Source organism: Pezoporus flaviventris, unplaced genomic scaffold (genome assembly GCF_033815535.1).
Source record: "Pezoporus flaviventris isolate CSIRO_AGI_PZ_B2104156 unplaced genomic scaffold, CSIRO_AGI_Pfla_v1 ptg000045l, whole genome shotgun sequence".
NCBI classification, from domain to species: domain Eukaryota; kingdom Metazoa; phylum Chordata; class Aves; order Psittaciformes; family Psittacidae; genus Pezoporus; species Pezoporus flaviventris.
The window spans coordinates 5,751,664-5,771,615 of record NW_026892593.1 but is presented as its reverse complement, the minus strand read 5'-3'; the positions used below and the strand labels follow the sequence as shown (position 1 = coordinate 5,771,615).

Sequence of the window (19,952 nt, the reverse complement as noted above, 5' to 3'; positions counted from 1 at the left end):
TTTCTACTGGAGGAAAGAGCCAGAAAATCCTTTTATAATTTATCAGATGCTTTCTTATTCTGCCTTCCTCTGGAACTTAAAAGGATACATAGTTAGGCTACATTTTTGTCTTTTGCTTGCAGTGAGGAGACAGAACCCTGTATGTTTCTAAACTGTGCTGATGTATTCACCTTTATTTGTTGTCTATATAGGACACCAGAGATGAATCTGTGTGAAGACATCAACGAGCTGCATGTGGATCCTGGTTCTGATTTGTTTGAAGAAAATTTTTGGTGAACTAACCATTTCTTCAAAATGAAACGTGGGACACTAGTAATACCCAGGGAGGTGTGCTAATGATGAAACAGAATAGATGAATATGGGCAGTGTGTACAGCATTACAATAAAACCACTATGGTCAACACATGGGAAATCCGAAACAGCAAAATATATTTTTGTATTAATTAGGGAAAAGAAACCAAACCAGATATTTTAAATATTTATTTGTCAGACTGGAATAACAGCCTTTATAGAGCACAATTTGCATAAGTTCTCAAGATACATCCTGTATACAATCACAAAACCATGACATGGATTTATACATAAAGTGAAAACTGAAACAGATTTACAAGCATTTTTATACAATTTTCATACCGCTTTTGTTTCAAGTTTTTACAAGTTTTCGAACAGGTCTGTTTTTTTTTTTGGTTTTTTTTTTTTTTTGGTTTTTTTTTTGGTTTTTTTTTTGCCTGATGAATCTGGAAAAAAAATGAAAATTAAAGGAAATTCAAACCAAAATGAATATCAACAAACCACCACCTATGCATGCAACAATCACTGTGGAAACATTACATTTCTCCAAGGACTAATCTTTTTTTTTGTTTGTTTGTTTTTGTGGTTTTTTTTTTGTGTTTTGGGATTATTTTTTAAACATTGGGTATGCTGTACACGTTGTCCGTAGCATGACAGCACACACGCTAGTCAGCCATTGTTGAGCACCTGAGCACGCCACTGAACATCTATAAGATACAACCAAATAAGGACACGTTCACATGCTTGGATGTCAGATGGAATTAATGAGTTAAACTCAGTTTGTTTTACAAAAATGTATACTTATTTACAGGGTAACAAATTAAGAAAACAGCTTTCTCTCAAATCATCTATTTTGCATTATGGATATCTATATATATTATAATTTTTGAGCTCATTGATATATTTGCTTATTAATCTTTGCAAAATAATAAAACCAAACATATAGAAAACATTAAAATGCTTCTTATGATTTAAAGAGAGAGTATCCGGTTATTCTTTCTATTTTCCTTCTGAAGGCAACATGTATTTATAAAGAGTAACTGATCCTACATGCCATGTGTACTGAAAATTCACAAGGCATTTAGGACTAGTGGTTAAATATAATGTAGGTGGATACTTACACTAAATTTCCTCTCTGTTTCATTACCTTTATAAGTCACACTCACACAAAGGCGAATTTTCTGTCTTATTCACATATGTATGTACATATCTAGATATATACTCAAATAATGAAATCTGGGACATTCAACATTGTAGCAATGAAAATAAAGTACTTAAAATAGTGTCAGTTATGATTCAAATAATAATTTAAAAAAATACTATTAACATCTTTCTGATATTTCCATGAAACTAATTCCCAATTAAGTAATCTCTATTGGGCACACACTAGCTTACAATATAATAGATGTTTTCTTTTTCCTCATCATCATCCTCAAAGTACAAATCAATATCAGCTGGTTACCAGCTACCACAACCAAAACATGCAAACACCCAGCATCCAGAAAAATAAATACTTCCCAGTTTTTGATTTAAAGCGAGTTTAATTCAACAGATCAGTTGTTATTGACTTCAACTGGTTTGGATTGGGTTTTTGTTTCTTCCACACAGGATCCATGTAATGTAAAAAACATGGGTAATAAAGGAGCAGCACTCATTGCCCCTGGATACTATCCCTTTAAAGTGTAATGATAAATGGCTAGTTCAACATTCATCATAGAAACTCTCATGTCTAGTTTTAACCTGAAAAGAAAAAAAAAAAGTGGCTGTTTGCTGCTCACTGAATGTATAATAATAATAATAATGATAACGTTAGAAATCCCTGTCATTTGTAAACACGCACACTGTGCTTTTGCTCATTTTTCAGCTTGTTTCCACTATACAAGGCCTTGAACAAGGAAGCAGCTTCAATCTCTGTTGACTCAGCAGATTGATGAATAAAAAAAGTTAAAATGCCTCTGCTGTTGCCTCCCTGCAGCGTGTCTTCAAAGCAAACACAGAAATACGTGAACTCATCACTAATCAATCACTCAGAAATTATAAAAGCTGTTGCCACATCTAAGCACTTTTGGCCAGATAAAAGAAACAAAACTTAATGAGAAAAAAAATGAAAAAAAAATGTACTGAGATATATACAAAAAAAGTAAAAAAATACTAATAGTCCTTGTTAGATTATTCTTCACAAAACGTCACAAGGGAGTTTTTCCTGACCACTCATAAAACAAGGGGAAAAAAAAAAGGGGGAAAAAAAAATGCATTCAAACAAACACGAACCTGTGTTGCATAGAGTGATTCCAGTACAACCTAGAAATTTGGTCAAAAAAGGAACTTGGCACACTTTGGAAGCATCCTCTGACCTCTGAAAGATGCTGCATTGGAAAAGAGGGAGTGTGGGCCCAGGTCTGTCTCTAGCTCATCCAGGGTGACACCAAAGGAGTCCCAACTTTCCTGCAGCTGGCCAACACAGTGCTGCATTCCTGACAAACTACTCTTTGCGTTTCATGACAGGGGTCTAAAACTGCCATTTCAACATGCAGGAACATTTTGTGTGTTGATCAGAGAATCAAAGATGCCTGAGTTAAACCAGTTGCTGACAGCTGATTAACCCACAAAGGTAGCTGTTCCGTAGAGCCACAGCTATACCACTCAACACAACTATGGTAGAAAAACATAGCCACATTTGTATGTGTGTGAGAGCAAAGCACGCCCATCCAATTTCTCAATTAAGAGTGATGATTACAGGTATCCCAGAAAGGCAGCCAGACAGTGCTTGCTCCTGCTGGAAATCTCCATAGCAACTGCCAGCATGAATCTCTGTCTTTATAAAAAATCTTAGAGAGAACAGAATTACCAGCAGTTTGCACAAAATTGCCCACCTCGCCGTTTGTACTTCACACAGTAATTGAAACTAGAAGTTGGAAGGGGAGTTTGATATTTTTTTCAAGAAAAGAACACACTATAGTCATCAGGAATGCAAAATAACCCACCAAAAGAGCAACACATTATGTTGAATATACCCACATAGGACTTTTTGGTTCGATTGGGGATTTTTTCTTTGAAGTATTTACCTTCTTATAAAAAACATACACAACATCAAAACATATAGAATGTTTACAATAACTCCAGAAGACTGTTTTCAAAATGTATGAGAGGTAGGGCATACATATACTGGTGAAAGCATAGAATTCAACACTGAAGCACACACATCCTACTTCCACTGTCAGTGATGTTGTGTTTTTAGGACAGCTAATAAGATTTTCATGTGATTGTTCTGCTTGCAAGGTAAGCAGGCTACCAGCAGGTTATCAATAACTTAACAGGAGTTTTCTTGGTATGTGTAGCATTAATATCTTCTGTGTGTTTCTTCTTCTATTCCTTTTCCACAGTATTATTTTAAGTTGACAAAGATAAATCAAAAACTGTATGTGGGAAGTGTCACCAGATTAAATGGTGTAACTTTCTCATGGTCAGTCCAGCTTCTGAGTAAACTGATCCTTTTTTTTTTTTTTCCTTCTTTTAAAAGCATGTATTATTTTCCAGAAGTTGGTCTTGCACAACCCGTGGAAGTGTACTACATATATTGAGAAAATATAAGACGATGTACATTAAGTAATTTGTGAAAAGCCCTTATTGGGCCAGAAAAAGAAATGTCTGGAGCACATAATTTTGGTCATTTTCTTTTTAAATATGCAAAGGTCATGAAGTCATATTTTCAGGGAAACTACTTTTTAACGAAGCTGTGAAATATTAAATGATTTCTGAGCAACATGGGATTTTAGTACCATATTGATTCTTGTCTTTTAAAGAAACTGCCATACTTTTAGGAATGGGAGAAAAAACTCTCCCATCTTCAAAAATGGTACAATGGAAAACATAACCAGCCTAAGCCATCCCAGGCAGTAGTTTCTTCCCAAATGGTCTAACTACGTGGCTTCAAGCCCCTGAAAGTGGGACTCTGAGCATGGAAGTGCTGACACAGTTGCAAGTTATCTTCCTATTTACTTCTTTCCTAACTGAGAAGCCACACTGTTGAGTGGATTACACTAAGACATTCACCTGAGATAGCAAAAGGATGTTCTTAATTTGTTCTAATGCAACAGTATCCAGGCAGTAACTGCCCTGCTATCCCTTCCCTTTAGATTTCAAGTGTGTCACTGATGTGATACAGAGCCCTGCACCGAGTGGTTTGATGTTGGCATAGTGGGTTCACTGCTCCAAAGTACCCACAAAATAGCCTAGAATTCATCATCTCTGCACAGTTTCAGTAAAGACTGGTTCTGAAAGTGGAAGGACTAGTTGGAATAATGCTATTAGTCCTAGTGCCTAAGTCTCTTCAATTCCAAACTTTTTTAAAACTGCCGATTCAAAGCGAAGGGTGAAGTATGGTGTCACTGGCATCAAACCAGCATTTTTTTCTTCCTCTTATAGTGCAGTTTGCATCCTGTCCTTTTTATTTCAAACCACATCCCAAATTATAGACCATTTATATGTTTTTATCACTTACTTTTCAGGACAGTGGTTTAAATTCATTGTTAACACACAGAAACAAATGAAACAATCAGATCTGATTCTTCACAGCATAGTTTTTGAAGGAAAAATAAAGAAGGAAAAAATAATGTAAAATAACATTATCACACCTTGCAGTTTGTGTCAAGTGGCATAGTCTCACTACAGAGAATTATCAGAGATCTTAAGGTGCAGAGGAGCAAGTTTTGCACTTCTGATAAGTGAGATCTGGAAAGTCAGTCACCGTAGGTGTTTTTGCATAAAGTGATCTCCTTCTGGTTGCGCAGAAAACCAGACTGCTCTTCCAATCACACTACCTCCGGCTGCAGCTGAACTCTGCATTAACACCTGCCTTCCAGCCTTCATTATTTCCTTCACAGTTACTCTCTTCACAAAGAGTCCAACATCACTGAGCCCTCATGTCAGTCTTCAGTTCAAACAGCCGCACTTTAACTTCTGGGCCCAGGTTTTCTTTTACTTTTGCTGTCTTTTGCAGCAAAACAAATGCACTAGCCCTCATTTAAGTGTGCTATGTAGCCCAGAGACTGCTCTTTTCTACTTTGTATTCTGAAAGACTAGCTAAACACAATGATATCAAACTATAGTCTTGGAGTGATGCTGTTTATAGCAGACTCTGCAGATTTTGTGCCCTAAGCAAACATCTCTGCTCAGTGTGTTTGTGTGGAGCTGACCAACAGTTTGTGCCAGTTTACTATTCTTTTCCTTAGATCCACTTTGTCAAGCCAGATATAAGCTTCCCCAATCAGTGTCTTTTTCATAAACTTCCCTCCATTGGAAACAAGCAGAATCTGGGAAAATAATAACAACAATAAATAATTATCAATGTGCATATTAACATACCGCATTTCTTAGCAAACATGAAAGATTCAGAAATGTCAAGCTCTGTACCCGCAGAAAAGAAACATAACCCTTTATATATAGTCACCTCCCAACAGAAAGCAAGCCTCTTGAAAATTGAACCTTCCCCTCTTCTGTTTTATTATCATGGCATGTAGCAACTAGAAGGTGACGAACTTCAGTAAGCAATTTGTTCACCTGCTGGTTACCAAAGACAAATGCAAACTCAAGTTTTAAGATACAGGGTAAAGCTTCATGAAGGCAAAGTACCAGCTCTTTTAAGTATGTGGAGGTGTCCTGGGTTCAGCAGTAGCAGTCATGTTTTTCCTTTGTGTTAACTGGTGCAGTGCTGTGTTTTGACTTCTAGCTTGAGAACAGTGTTGGTGAAGCCGATGTTTTCAGTTGTTGCTAAGTGATGTTTACCCTGACCAAGGACTCTGTGAGGCTCATGCTCTGCCAGGGAGGAGGGGAAGCTGTGAGGAAGCAGAGACGGGGTGCCTGACCCGGGCTAGCCGGGGAGGTATTCCATACCACAGCACGTCATGCCCGGGGTGGGGAGGTAACTGGGAGTTACCTGGAAGGACACGGGCTTCGGGTGGAACTCACTTTCTTGGCCGGTGGTATCGTATTCTCTTCCCTTGTTATTTTCCCTTATCATTGTTTTAGCTGATAGTAGCGGTGGTGATTTGTTGCTGGACTGTTCTTGTCTCATCCCGTAGGAGTTGCACTCTCTCGATCCTCCTCCCCGTTCCTCCGGGAGCGGGGAAGGCGAGAGCCCCGGTGCGGGGGGGGGGGGGAGACGGACACGGACCTCGATTGTTGTCAGCTCGGCACCACTCACTGGGAGTGAGTGAACAAGTTACCTGACTGGGTTTAAACCACGACAGGAGGTCAGAGGGTACTCTACATATAGGCTGTAGCTCCAAGCAGACTAGCATGTGAGAAAGTCCAAGGTTCTAGTTTCTGCAAGCAGTAGTCGAACCTAAAATACAGACTTGGTCTGAAATCTCATTCCTGCTATGTCTCTGCTGAGAGCTACTGGTCTGACAGCTTTTGCTCTCCCAGCTGTGGAGAGTGGGAAGTGCTGGGAACAGCCCAGGCACTCACATGAGCTATGCAGGCTTGGGTGCTCAAGATTCTCCAATATATATCATATATGCAGAGGTTTTCCAGCTGAGCTTCATGCTATACAAGCAATAGATTCCTCTGACGGATTCTATAGGTTCATTTTACATATTTCTGAGAGAAAATGTTTAATAATACATATGATTCAGGGGGTGAGTTATACACATGCAGGTAAATTTTAGATTTTCTTAATTATTAAGTGAATCAACAAACTCAATGTTGTGTGTTTTTTTTGTTGTTTTTCTTCTATCAACTTACTAAGTTCTTAAAAAAGAAAAAGAACTCATGAAAGATTGTATTTCCATGGTAGGATTAGCAGGAGGTTTGTAATAACAACAGTCACTAAGCAGACTTCCAGCAATGAGCAAGTGAGGTAACTGCTAAGAGTAGGAGGCTGTCACCTTCTGTATGAGTCAGCAGGAAAGTAAAATAGGACATTTTGTTGTTTGGTTTCAAAAGATCTAGGCTAACAAAGGAATTGCAGAACTCAAGGATGAGATGCTGGGAAAGACCATATGGCGGTAGACACATAACAGAACTGCAGAAGAACTTGAATTTCCAGTATTCAAGAATATCAATTTTTTTTTTAAAAGCTCCATTCTAATCTGGGGAGCAAACTAAGAAATGCAAACTTTGCATTACAATGGAAATTTTAAAAAACAGAAGAAGTTTGCCATAATTTTCCTGGATAAGTTTCCCAGTTCCCAATTTTGATACCACTCGGCAAGTAACGTATGTACCTGTACAGCTTCAACACCTACATGCCCATTAGTCAACAGGTTTGAGGAGGGAGGACCAAAAGACCCTTAGGCACTAAGCTGTTTAGGGAACTCCACTCATCAGAAAGCCTTGGGGTAAACCAGCATCCTGCCTCCACTGCTGCTGACTTTCTAGGTCACTTGGTTCGATGTTTCCTGAAGAAATGAGCAGCGCAGAAGCTGGCAAGCCAAACCAGAACATCTGTGAAAAACATTCTTTTGGGTTTTTCTGATTACCCTCAGAAAAGACATTATGTATTTGTAATTGCAGCTAGCCAGTCAGCCAGGAGCCAGATAAGGAACAAGACAAAGGAGCCAGGATCTTAGTGTTTTCAAGAAGAGTCCCAGGTGGGTTGCCAAGGAACCGGGAAATCAGGGAATTGAGCAAGCAAACTGCCAAGGGCTGAGGCAAGTGCTTGTATGAAACCTGTTGAAATGTTTTCTGAGGAACATTTTCATTCTGACACATCCACAGTATTGGGAGAGGAAAAATTCCTTACAAATTTTTCATCGCTTCAGTCCTTTATCCTTCTCTCCACTCCTCCCAGGTGGATCCCTAGTATCTGTCCTCTCTAGTTTATCTGTCTCTCAGTCTTGTTTCTTCCCTGCTTTAAATTTCAGACTTGTTATCCTGAATCAGCTAGTCTCGGTTTCTAATCCTCAGGATGTCTTTTCCTTATTTCAAATACTCTTGACCAGAAAATTCTGGAAATTCTTCTCTTCTCCTTTTATTTCTTTATTTCTTGTCTTTTTTTTGTGTGTTTTTTCTTTCTCAATAACTCAGTGTCCCATTTTTATGACTAATATTCACACCTCTTGCTGCTGAATTTTTGAGTGCAGACCCTTGTCCTAATTCCTGCCTCCAGTTCATTCTCATCTCTCTTTACAATGTACTTTCTATGATTATTAAGTAAGTTTGATCTCATCTTACTCCCTCTTTCTGATCTTATTTCCCCTCCTAATCTTCCAATTCCATTTTTGTTCTATGCATTCTGGTTTTGTTTTTCTCCCACATCTCTTTTGACAATGTCCATTTCTTTTCCCCTAATGCTCATCACACACACAGTATCACAGTATGTTAGAGATTGGAAGGGACCTCGAAAGATCATCTAGTCCAATCCCCCTGCCGGAGCAGGAACACCTAGATAATGTTACACAGGATCCTTCAAATTATGCATTCAAATCAACAAACTTCATGCTTTGTCTGAAATAAACTGTCTAATAAGTGCAAAGAGTGTATAAAAACAGGTGTATTGAGTCAGATTAAAGATCTCTCCAGGCAAATATTCTGCTTTCGAAAGAGTATAGGGTGGTGTATAAGGAAGATTATAAGAACAAGGCAACCATGTAGTGTCACTTTCTCAAAATACATGTGGACTATTGACTTCCTGACTCACAAGTGGGCTGTTTGCATTTAACAGACTATGAGGTATTTTCCTCATGAATTTGTCCAATTGTTTTCTCCAATTACTTTTTCCATGAAATTATTTATTATCCACAATAGGGCAATAAATTTTACAGCTCAAACTACAAATTTCATGAAGAAACACCTTTTGTTTCTTTTAAACTTGTTCCTCTCTACTTTTACAGCCTTTGTTCTCTTAAGCCTGGTGTGCAGCCCCAGTACATATCACAGAGTTTCTAAGGAAATGTTGCCAAGTCTCAGGCTGATTGTTCCTATGGCTACCTCCCTCACCGTCTCCCTCACTAGCAACTTGATGGCTTGTTTTTCTGTAGGGCTCTGTGAGTTTTTCTTTACTGGTCTACACACCCCTTACAGTTTCCTCATCAAACCACCACTGGAAGCACATTTCTTACAGATATATTAGCTCTTCAGCTTTGTCAAGACTTTATTGACTACTCTGCATTTTTTCTGGGTAATATAACAACTTAAATATTTCATTAAGTCTGTTGAATCAATAAGGGTGTTAGGACACCTTAACACAGGGAAAAGAGTATCTATTTCTGTTGGCCTTGTTTTGTAAGTGACATCCATTTTGGCTTTAATTTTAATGATACAACTAATAAGCGTAACATAGCATTCAGATAATCCAGTTTAACTTTAGTCATCGAAATGTAGCTGGCTTGTTTACCTCAGTCTTCCAGATTTCAAGGTACATTGAATGAATGCTGGTATGCTCAACAATTCCTCCCACTTACTTTTAAGTTTAGCATGCATATACACCTGGTATTGTCCATACCTATCCACTGACTAAAGGAAGCCTTAATATCTGGCTTATATTAGTTATCTACTCATATGAAAGTAAATTAAAGTAAGTAAAGTGAATCCTCACCATCTAAAAAGGTAAATCTGACCAAATGATCAGATCTGTCTAAGCAACTAAAACACAGGAGAGAGACTATCCCTAAATCAGTTCCACATATCATTTGGTGTGCCACAGATGAAAATACTGTCATCTTCTTTACATATGTTTCATTATATGTTTCATGAATATTTTGATTGGCATAATCAGTAGTTTTGCAGTATCTGACATTATGACTACTGTGTCTAATCCTAGTCACCAACAACTTTTAAAGAAGTTGAAGAACTGGAGATAATGATAAAACCATTAGTTATTTAGGCGACAGGATACATCAAAGAAATTTCATTTACCAAGCCTGGAAAAACAGGGAGGAGAGGTATGATAACAACATTCCAGTGTGCAAACTTTTTTTTATAAAAAAGAAAGATCAGTTTTCCTCTGTGCTTTTAGAGGTTACATAAGGATAGTTTAAATTAATTTAAAATACAGTGTATTTAATTTAGGTACTACACTAAACGTTCTAAATGCATAGAAAATATTTTTTGGAAGGCATCCGTAACTTTTTTCTTCAGGGGGTTGTAAGAACAGATCAAGCTTAAAACTTTCAGACTCTTTCAGTCTATAAATACCCTTCCTCAGTGTGGGGCAATGGATTAAACCTTCTTGTAAAGTCTCCTTCAGCCCAGTATTTCCATTATTATGCAATTGTGTTATTTCCTTTGTAATTTTCAGCAAACAATTGAGGTAGAATATTGGTCTCACATGCCCATAGCACAACATGGACTACATCCAAAATTAGGTTTTAATAAAATGAAGAATTACCTGAAGAGAATGCCCAGCAGGACTCAAGCTAAATCTAAATGTTTCATTGAATGAAGGCTCTCGGTCATGTCTGCATACCCTGGTTTTCTTCTTAATTACTCTCTTTTGGGTAGTCATATTGACAACATACAGCTTCACATACAGGTCTGGGGAAGAAGATTTCAATGAGTTAAATACAGAAGCTGTTAAATAATCATTGTTAATGATTTCAACAGAAGGGAAGTGTGACAAATCAGAGCATGGTACTTTACAGAGCCATATTTTGTTCTCATTCGCATGATGTAGAAATGGAATCACCCCACTCACTCCAAGGGAATTATTTTGTGTTTACAGTGATGACATTAACAGAACAAACACCTTGATGTCATTTTTACATATGAAAATATTGTTATTAGCATGCATTTTTAAATTTTAAAAAGCTTTCTCTCCAAAATACAATTTTTCCGTCCATATCATTGTTCTTTAATAATCTAAGGAATTATATTTTTTTATTAAACTTAAAAGAGGATTAATTTAAACTTAAAAGAGGATTAATTTTAAACAATCAAAAGTAAATGAAAAAGAGGATTAACTTCTGAAAGTGTAATTTGCTTCTACAAAACGTTTTTACTTTCAGTAAAATTTCTCATAGGAGAAAAAAAGCACTTCAAATAGAATCTTATAAAATATGTCATTCTGGTTAAGAAGCACATTTTTCCCTGTTTTAGTGGTGACGTTAAATGACTTCAGATACATCCTCCCTAGTGTTCTCAGAGTATTGTAAAGGTGGTTTCTGTGTGATACCTGGTAGATGATCTGGAGATTTAAATTTGTATGTGATATTTCTGCACTGAAGGATTTCTACTATCAGCTGTTCTCCGTCTGTCTTCATTTCCTTCTTTAATGCAATCTTGATTTCACCCATAACCTGTGTTTTACCTGGAAAACCAAAAAAAGCAACCCTCATTATTTTAAAAGGAAAGTGACTGAATTAAGGCTTTGGTGAAGTTAGCATTTCATTTCACCTTCCTACGAATATGGAGCAGTATCATTCACACAATTTTAAGGGAAGTAGTTACTGTGACTTTAAAAGTAAAGGTGATTTTCCTTCTTACGTGTCATGTAGCCAGAAATACAGGCCCATTATTCCTACTTTGTACGGATTTCCTCTCTAAATCAGTCCAGAAATGGAGAGAAGGCACAGAAGGGAATACAGGCAATTACCTTTCCTCTTTGTCCTCCCATAAGGTTTTACTGAAGCCAGGCAATGTAGAACAGAGCTACATCTTCTAAATGAGTATGGTGGCATAAGCAGAGCCCATACCCTCTGCTGTCTATAATAGCATCATGTCATAACAAGGGTTGTGTTTCTATATCTATTGTCCTGTTACTGTAAAATACTATTTCACCTTCCTCTTCTCTTTAGACATTATAAAGAAACCAAACCATAAAGCCTCTGGAAGTCTTTATTACCTAGTTTCTGGTGCCAGCAGGCTGAGGCTTTAAAGCATTACCAGGAAATTCTAGAAGCTGGTGCCAAGATATTGTAAGGAACAAAGCAATTCTGCAGAAATAAACAATTATGACACATCTGGAGAAGCTTCTTTCATAAAGAGTAGAATGTTACCAAGTGGCATTGAGATATCACTTACTTGTATTAAAAATGTATAACCATATTTGAATAATCCTCACTAAAAATGCCATCTGTTACTTCACAGATGTTCATGTGCAATCCTACATTCTCTTTTTTTTTCCTACTTAAAATATATTTTGGGATCATGAATGAAAAAATTAATAACAAACAATCACAGCTACAATGTGGGGCCCCAAGCATCCTCACAAACTCAAGCTGGAATCTAGTTACAGTCAATACAAATTTTCAATTGGGGTTCAACTGGGTCAGCATTTCACCCATAGTTTGTAAGGTGGCAGAGGACCTGTTCAGATGAAAGTGATTCTTTCCCTATATTTACTCACCACAAACCCCTTCCTATAGGTTTGAACAATAATAGCATCTTGTTTTCTGCTATACATTTACAAAGAGAATGGAGCCCAAGTTTTGTGATGGCAGCAGCAAAGACCATCTGTAGTTGGGATACTCTTTATGACAAATATCCTGATTTACTACTTAAGCCTCATGAGGAAAACAATGATCTCCAGCTGCAAGCACATGAACCATGATAGCTTTCTTGTCCTTCCATACTAATTTTCATTTCTCCCACAGCATGCAGTAAAAAAGCCGTAACATCAGCCTTATGAAATATTGCACTAAAATGAATCACCACTTCAAAACCTAGCAGAATTTTGAAGATTCCTATTCCTTCCGTGGCCTGGCTTTTCACTCTTTCTCGCATATGTACATTGCATCTTTCCTTTGGCAGTGTGTAAGAATAGAGCAAAGGTACACTGGTTTGTGGAACTGATTCTTTAACTGGAAAAAGAGATATGCTGATGAGGAGATCTGTTAATAATGAGCTGTCTATGAGCTGTTGAGAGAGGCCACAGTGGGCTAAGCTGGACAAGAATGTTCTTTGTAATAAAATTCTTCAGGGTGTCATGGGATTGGCTGACCCTGAGGATTTAATTGGTAGAAATAACTTAAAATACAGTTCCAAATCACAACTTTTTGCATTCTTACATAAGTTCAGAAAACTTTAATTGTAACTTATGTGTAAATGGAACTGATAGTGGGTATTTTGGTAGACTGGATGATGATAAATAAATGCTACAATGCAACTCTGAAAAAAAAGTAAATATAGTGAAAAGACATTGCTTATCTTTCTAGAAAAGTACTAATATGGCTTTCTAAGATACTGGAAAATAATTTGCAACTTTAATATTAATATTTGTTTCAATAAAGATGATGCTAGATGAAACAAGTGCAAACCAGGATTATCACAGTGGCATATAGTAAAGAACTAAAATGATTATGTTCTGACTGAGCCTAGGAAACAAGGAGTGAAAAAGGATGAAATTGTTTTCTACAAACAAAGGGTAAAGTAAATATTGAAAAGAATAAGAAACACTTAAATTGAATTTGTGCAATATTTTACCTGTTACATATGTATATCAAACACAAAATTACTGAGGAGGACCGTGGGCATGCACAGCAACATTGTGTTCACTTTAGGAACATGTTAACAGTAACTAATTACTTCTTTAAAAATATGGCTATGATTAAATATATCAATGATATTTTTACATGACAATACACCTCTTTTTAGGGACCAGATTTATTAAACAACTAGTAACAATTAAAAGGTGATGGTCAATTAACTAAATCGGTGCAAGGTATTTCAGAAATCAAGGGGTTTAAATTTGCCGTGGTGATGGCAACATGAGATGTCCCTCTTGTAGAACTGTCACAATCCATGCTTTGAAAGGTTAATTGGTTCTGCTGTTAGTCTTGACTCTGTGCTTAAATCACAGGATGTGTCATCTGCACTGTTGTTGTCAACTTCCACTGTTAATTATGGATTGTGCTCCTATTCCATTTTTGATCAGATGTCTGTTAAGCAAAATTGCCTAAGACAGCAGTAAATAGTTGTCTCCATCAGCTTGTGTTATCAAGGCTGATTCAGCAACGTATTTAAATGAGCAAGTAAATCTCACTGGACAATGGCAGGAATTTAATTCAGTTCAATTGTCTAAATGTAAATTAGATAGATTGACTGTCTATTCACATACTCTAGTGTGAGTATGTTAAACTTGGAAATTTAAATATGAGATGCCTCAATGTTGCTACCTGATGAGCAATCCTAGACTAATATTCTGAATAGATGCCAGATGGACAAAAAACAAAATTGAGGAAATATATAAACTGACATTTGTTTCATGGTTGTATATAAGTTAGTAAGGGCTCCTTCTGTTCCAGAAGAGTGAGCAAGAGCAGTAGAATTCAAAATAAAATTCAAAACCCAGAAGAATTCAAAACAGGGGGATATTGAAAATAATTTCTCATATTATTTTTTTTTATAACAGAATCATTGCTTGCAAAATAAGTAAGAAATTATCTTCTAATTATCTTCTGGAGCTTCAAGACTCATATATTTTATGGTCAAGGATTTTCCTTCTGAGAAGTTTCCAGTGGGTCTGGCCTACTGAGTGTGGCAATGATAATTGGAGGTTGTACTGGTGGGGGCTTGGTTGGTTTGGGTTTTTTTTTTTAATTCCATGTGGTACAGATCATCCTCCTACTGCTTAATCAAAGAATTCAGATGGTGGAAAAAATAAGCAGCACAAACCAGATAAAATCACCAACTGAACAAAAAACAACTGCAACAACCACAAAATCACCAGGACCCTGTTCTCACTGAAAGGAAGGGGGTGGTTGGAATGTGAAGCTAAATGGCAGCCTTGACTGCAGTGACTCTTAGGGCAGCTAGGATGGCGTGCAGTAAGCTCATTACTCTGGACTTCAGGAGAGCAGACTTTGGCTTCTTCAGGGATCTGCTTGGCAGATTATCATGGGATAAAGCCCTGGAGGGAAGAGGAGCCCAAGAAAGCTGGGTAATATTAATGGAATACCTCCTTCAATGTTGGTGATGCTGGGCTGCATCACAAGAAGAGTGGTCAGGAAATTCTCTTCCTGTATTCTGCTCTTGTGATATCCCACCTAGCGGACTGCATTCAGCTCTGGGACTCCCAATGTAAGAAGGACATGGACCTGTTAAAGTAAGTCCAGAGGAGGTCCAGGAAGATGATCAGAGGGTTGGAGCACCTCTCCTACGCAACCAGTCTGAGAGAGTTGGGGGTTGTTCAGCCTGAAGAAGAGAGAGCTCAAGGGAGATCTTAGAGCAGCTTCCAGTACCTAAAAGAGGCCTACAAGAATGCTGGAGAGGGACCTTGTACAAGGCCATGACTGTGAGAATGGCGTTAGACTGCAAGAGGTTAGATTTAGGTTAGATTCTAGGAAAGAGTTCTTTACTGTGAGAGTGTTGAGGAGCTGGCACAAGGTGCCCAGAGAAGCTGTGGCTCCCCATCCCTGGCAGTGTTCAAGGCCAGGTTGGAGGGGGCTTTGAGCAACCTGCTCTAGTGGAAGGTGTCTCTGCCCATGGCAAGAGATTGGAACTAAATGATCTTTAAGGTCCTTTCCAACCCAAACCATTCTTTGAGTCTATGACTGTAAAAGAGGAAGGAACATAGAGCCATGATTTTCTTTAGCAGGATTTCTCCTCCTATTTTTGCTTTTGTGTGTTTTCAGAGAGACAGTTGTACTTAAAGAAGTATACACACTTCTTCAGTTTATTTCTACACTTTCTGATTATGAGTACTCATTATTTCTGTACCTCTGAACACACCCATCCCAGAGAACAATCCAAGGTTAACCTAGTGTTGGTGAAGAATAAGGCTTGCTCTGATGTTGCAGGCAAACCCCCTTGAAAGAAGACCAGACACATTCCACATCCACACTGCTTTGTCGGTAGGCCTATGTCTTCTGACCCTCTTCTTGTTGTCTCATGGCAAGAACACAGAAGTGTTTGGGTTTTCTTTTTTTTTGTGATATTTTAGTGCAATGAACCTGAGAAAATTAGAATTGTCCTTCTGTAGCATGATGATGTTGGTATACAGAAAACATGATGCTTCCCTCAGGGATAGCAAGGGAGAATGTTGGAGTATTTGGTGATGCAGGGCTAGCTGTGTTGTTGCTGACTGTCTGTATAGAGCACAGGGAAACAAACATGCCCTCTGTGCTGTTGGGAGATGAGCAGAGTCTCTCCAGAATCTACCTTTTTTTTTTCAGAAAGAACAAATCTATGTTAGCAGAATTCCCAGGAGGAAATTAAATAATTCAGTATGGACACTAGAGAATCCTGATCAGGGAGTCAACCAAAGAGAGAAATTATGTGACGCTGCAAATGCCAGTTGTGAGACTACATGGTGCAACTCTGTAAAATGTTCTCTTGAGGGAGGTTTGGGAATAAAGAATCACCATAGATTTTTTGCATTAGCGGCTTCTGGTATTTCGTACTTTCTGGTATTTTGTATTTTGCGTGAGTGTTCCCCACGAACAAACTGAAGTGAATGAAATCTGCCACACAATTTGTCTTAAAAACATTTCTGAGTATAATATGAAGTATTGTTTCTTCTGAATGTTATAGCTATAATTCCTGAGAGCAACAAGCCTCGGAATTTCCATAATCCTTCAGTCTGAGATGAAGAGGTGAGTAATGATTACCATGGTGTCATCATAGGCATATGATGAAAAATAAAGACGTCTTCTGTTACAACTAATTTCATTTCCTTAGGTCTTTATCTGTTTTGATACCCTGCAAGATTAAATTAATGAACCTCTGTGAGCTCAGTACAGTGTTTATTGATATTAAGCAGGCATTTCTTTGATGCATTTTACTACCTTTTGTCTCATGGATGTCTAATGACCTGGACTTGGTGCAGCTACATTTATCTCTTTAAGCAACTCAAATGTTCCCTATGTTCTCTATGGATTTCTTTAATAAACTAAGTGCTGTGTTCAGCTATACTGGGGGGTGTTTGCAACATTTAGAAAGTTAGAATATGTAGTAGAATATCAAAAAAAGTCTAAGGAATCCAAGGTGGGTCCTTGAGAAATTCATTCAAAAAAAGCAAAAATTACAGCTTTAAAACATGGGACATGATTAAAGAGAACCCAAAACCATGGGTTTTGTTCTGAGATTCCTGTCCCTTAGTAGCTCTCTGTGATCTTAGACTTCATCTCTGTGCCTAATCTCAGAGGCAGAGATAATAACATCCACTTCTCTAACTCAAAATTGTTTGTATTTAGTAACTGGGATCACATATACTGTAAAGAAAGAGATCTTCATCATGTAAGTATAAACAGGGCTTTGGTGTGTGATCCCTAATCTCATGAGAAAACACAAAGACTTAGAAAAGCTGATGAGGACCCATGTCACTGTTATGTCTCCCTTCACCATAATCCATGATGTTCGTACAGTCAGAATTTTCTGCCTAACAGAGTGGTTTTGTAGCAAGAAATATGTTTCTGCTGGATCTCTTTAATGCTATTTTGAGAATAAGTCCATCCTCTAGCAGGCAGCTTCAGGAAAACAAGACAACATCACCATCTTGCAATAAATAATTCATTATTATTGCAAGTACTAACCATTTATTATTTACATTTCAGTATTAAACAACTCCAACTGAAGGTAAAGCAAAAGGGTATTCAATACCATTTTAAAATTTAATAAAGCAAGAACTGAAAACAGCCAAAACCTCCCAATCTTTTCTAAGCAAAATTTATTTACTTTACCGAACCAGCTGTTTGTACTCATAATGCCTTTCATCCTCTTGCTGGGACATGAGCTACTGGCAAAGCAGTTGTAAAATAATGGTGGATGAGATTTATACACAATGCTTTCCAATGTTTACAGGGTCCAGGTTTTTCTGTCAGAGTTTTTTTCATTACCATCTTCTTGTCTTTCACCTTTGTCCCATGATTTTTTTTCTCCTTGAAAACTGCCATAATTTTCTCTGTAAGCTGGTTTTATCTTTTCGTTCCCTACTGTAAGAAAAATCAGACATATAATACAGTCTTAACAACTACCTCCTCCTATCTCACAGTGCTTTAAAGAGATGTTTGGCTTACTGACATAAGACTATTTCAATAAATATGTTCTCTGGCTCCACAGAGATGAGATTGAATGCATGCAGGCTCTGAAATTTGTTGTTCCTCTTGCAAGTGGATACCATGCCTGCCTTGCACAGTGCTATCAACCAGTCATGGAACAAACTAATGCTCTGACTAAGGCTGTCTTTGTTTTTCCCCTGCTCTGAAGAGGAGCTGCAGCTGCTGAGGGTCCCTGATATGTGTCCAGAGTGTTCTCTAATCTGCCTATGAGAAGGCTAGGTGCTGTTACACATAAAGGAATCAGGTGTTATTATGAGCTATTCCCTCCCTTACCTGATATAGGTAGGGATATGGTGTGCAGGCAGTCATGCTCCTCTGAGGTGGTAAAGAATATAAATTCAACTTCTGACAAATAGGTTACCTCTGGGATACAGGGATGCCGTGCAGTGGGAGCAGGCATGAACTGCTCTTTTTTCCCTTCCTTCTCCTTACCCTAAAGATGTCAAATGCAGTGAATATACCGTATATTCTGAGATGAGCAAAGAAGACCAAGGCCTTTCATTAACATCTCCCTGTCTCCTCTGATGTGATGTGCATGCAATCATGTAATGAGGGAGAAGAGCAGAATTAAGGAACTTTGCTCAAAACAAACACAATTTACAATATTGCGGGCAGTGAGAGTGGCTGCCTTCAAGGCTCAGGCACATGAACAAGCTGACAGCTTTAAGTTATAATTCTTAGAGCTAGCAGGCTCACTGCCCACAAAGTTTCAAATATACTGGTGCAGAAATTTAACCTATATGCTCAGAATTCTTAGTAGGATTAAGTAAAAACTATTTGAAGGGAAATACCATTAAGCTTTTACTTTCAGATGAAACAAAACTGTTGCATCAAATACATTTTAAAACAGAGAAAGATGTCTGCCTGTTGAGGTTTTGAGGTGTAGAATAGTTTCCAGAAAAAAAACCCAAATGCTCTGCTCCATTTCTTGTTATTGGGGTGTGTGCACCTCGTTCAGGTGCACTAATGATGACCGTGGACTGATGCCGTATGTAAAAACTTTTGGTCTGAATTAAAGTGCTTTGTGGGAAAATAAACCGGATACTTTTCATATGCTCAAATATGAAACATAAAAATCACAAACTTGTATCAATCCACTTTCAACCAGCTATATTTCTGTTACTTGGCAAACAAAAATGTTGTAGGAAAAGGTTAATGAGGCAGTAGAAAGAGGTTAATGAGGCAATAAGATTAGAGAAGAACTAGTGTCAAAAGCTGTCCAAATCAGTGACCTAGTAGACAGTATAGAGGATCAGTGATTACTCCAAAAAGATGTTTTCAGTATTTTATGAGAGTGGTCCCTGTACCGCACAGGCATTTGGAATAAATGGAGGGAAAATCATAATAACTATAAATATCCCAGTCACAAACTTAGGTGATTAGTTTGATGTCAACCTTATGAAGTTTAACCATGCCAAGTGCAAGGTCCTACAGCTGGGTCGGAGCAATCCCAGGCACAGCTACAGGTTGGGCGGAGAAGAGATTCAGAGCAGCCCTGCGGAGAAGGACTTGGGGGTGTTGGTTGATGAGAAAATGAACATGGGCCAGCAGTGTGCGCTTGCAGCCCAGAAAGCCAATTGTATCCTGGGCTGCATCAAAAGGAGCGTGACCAGCAGGTTGGAGGAGGTGATCCTGCCCCTCTACTCTGCTTTTGTGAGACCTCACTTGGAGTATTGTGTGCAGTTCTGGTGTCCTCAACATAAAAAGGATATGGAACTGTTGGAA

The 19,952-nt window shown here is 38.0% G+C and overlaps 1 protein-coding gene across 6 annotated transcripts in view; it reads right to left on the bottom strand.

Annotated features, from left to right (window-relative positions):
• Nucleotides 1–898: 898 nt before the first annotated feature.
• The window catches only part of PCLO (piccolo presynaptic cytomatrix protein), a 354,829-nt gene continuing 335,775 nt past the window's right edge, over nucleotides 899–19,952 (bottom strand). For all 6 annotated transcript variants that reach the window (XM_061467286.1, XM_061467287.1, XM_061467291.1 and 3 more), the window contains 3 exons: nucleotides 11,405–11,539; nucleotides 10,622–10,767; nucleotides 899–5,603 (listed from right to left, as the gene is read on the bottom strand). In XM_061467286.1, coding sequence (XP_061323270.1) covers nucleotides 5,463–5,603; nucleotides 10,622–10,767; nucleotides 11,405–11,539 — 422 coding nt within the window. In that variant the 3' untranslated portion in view covers nucleotides 899–5,462. The remainder of the gene's footprint in view (nucleotides 5,604–10,621; nucleotides 10,768–11,404; nucleotides 11,540–19,952) is intronic.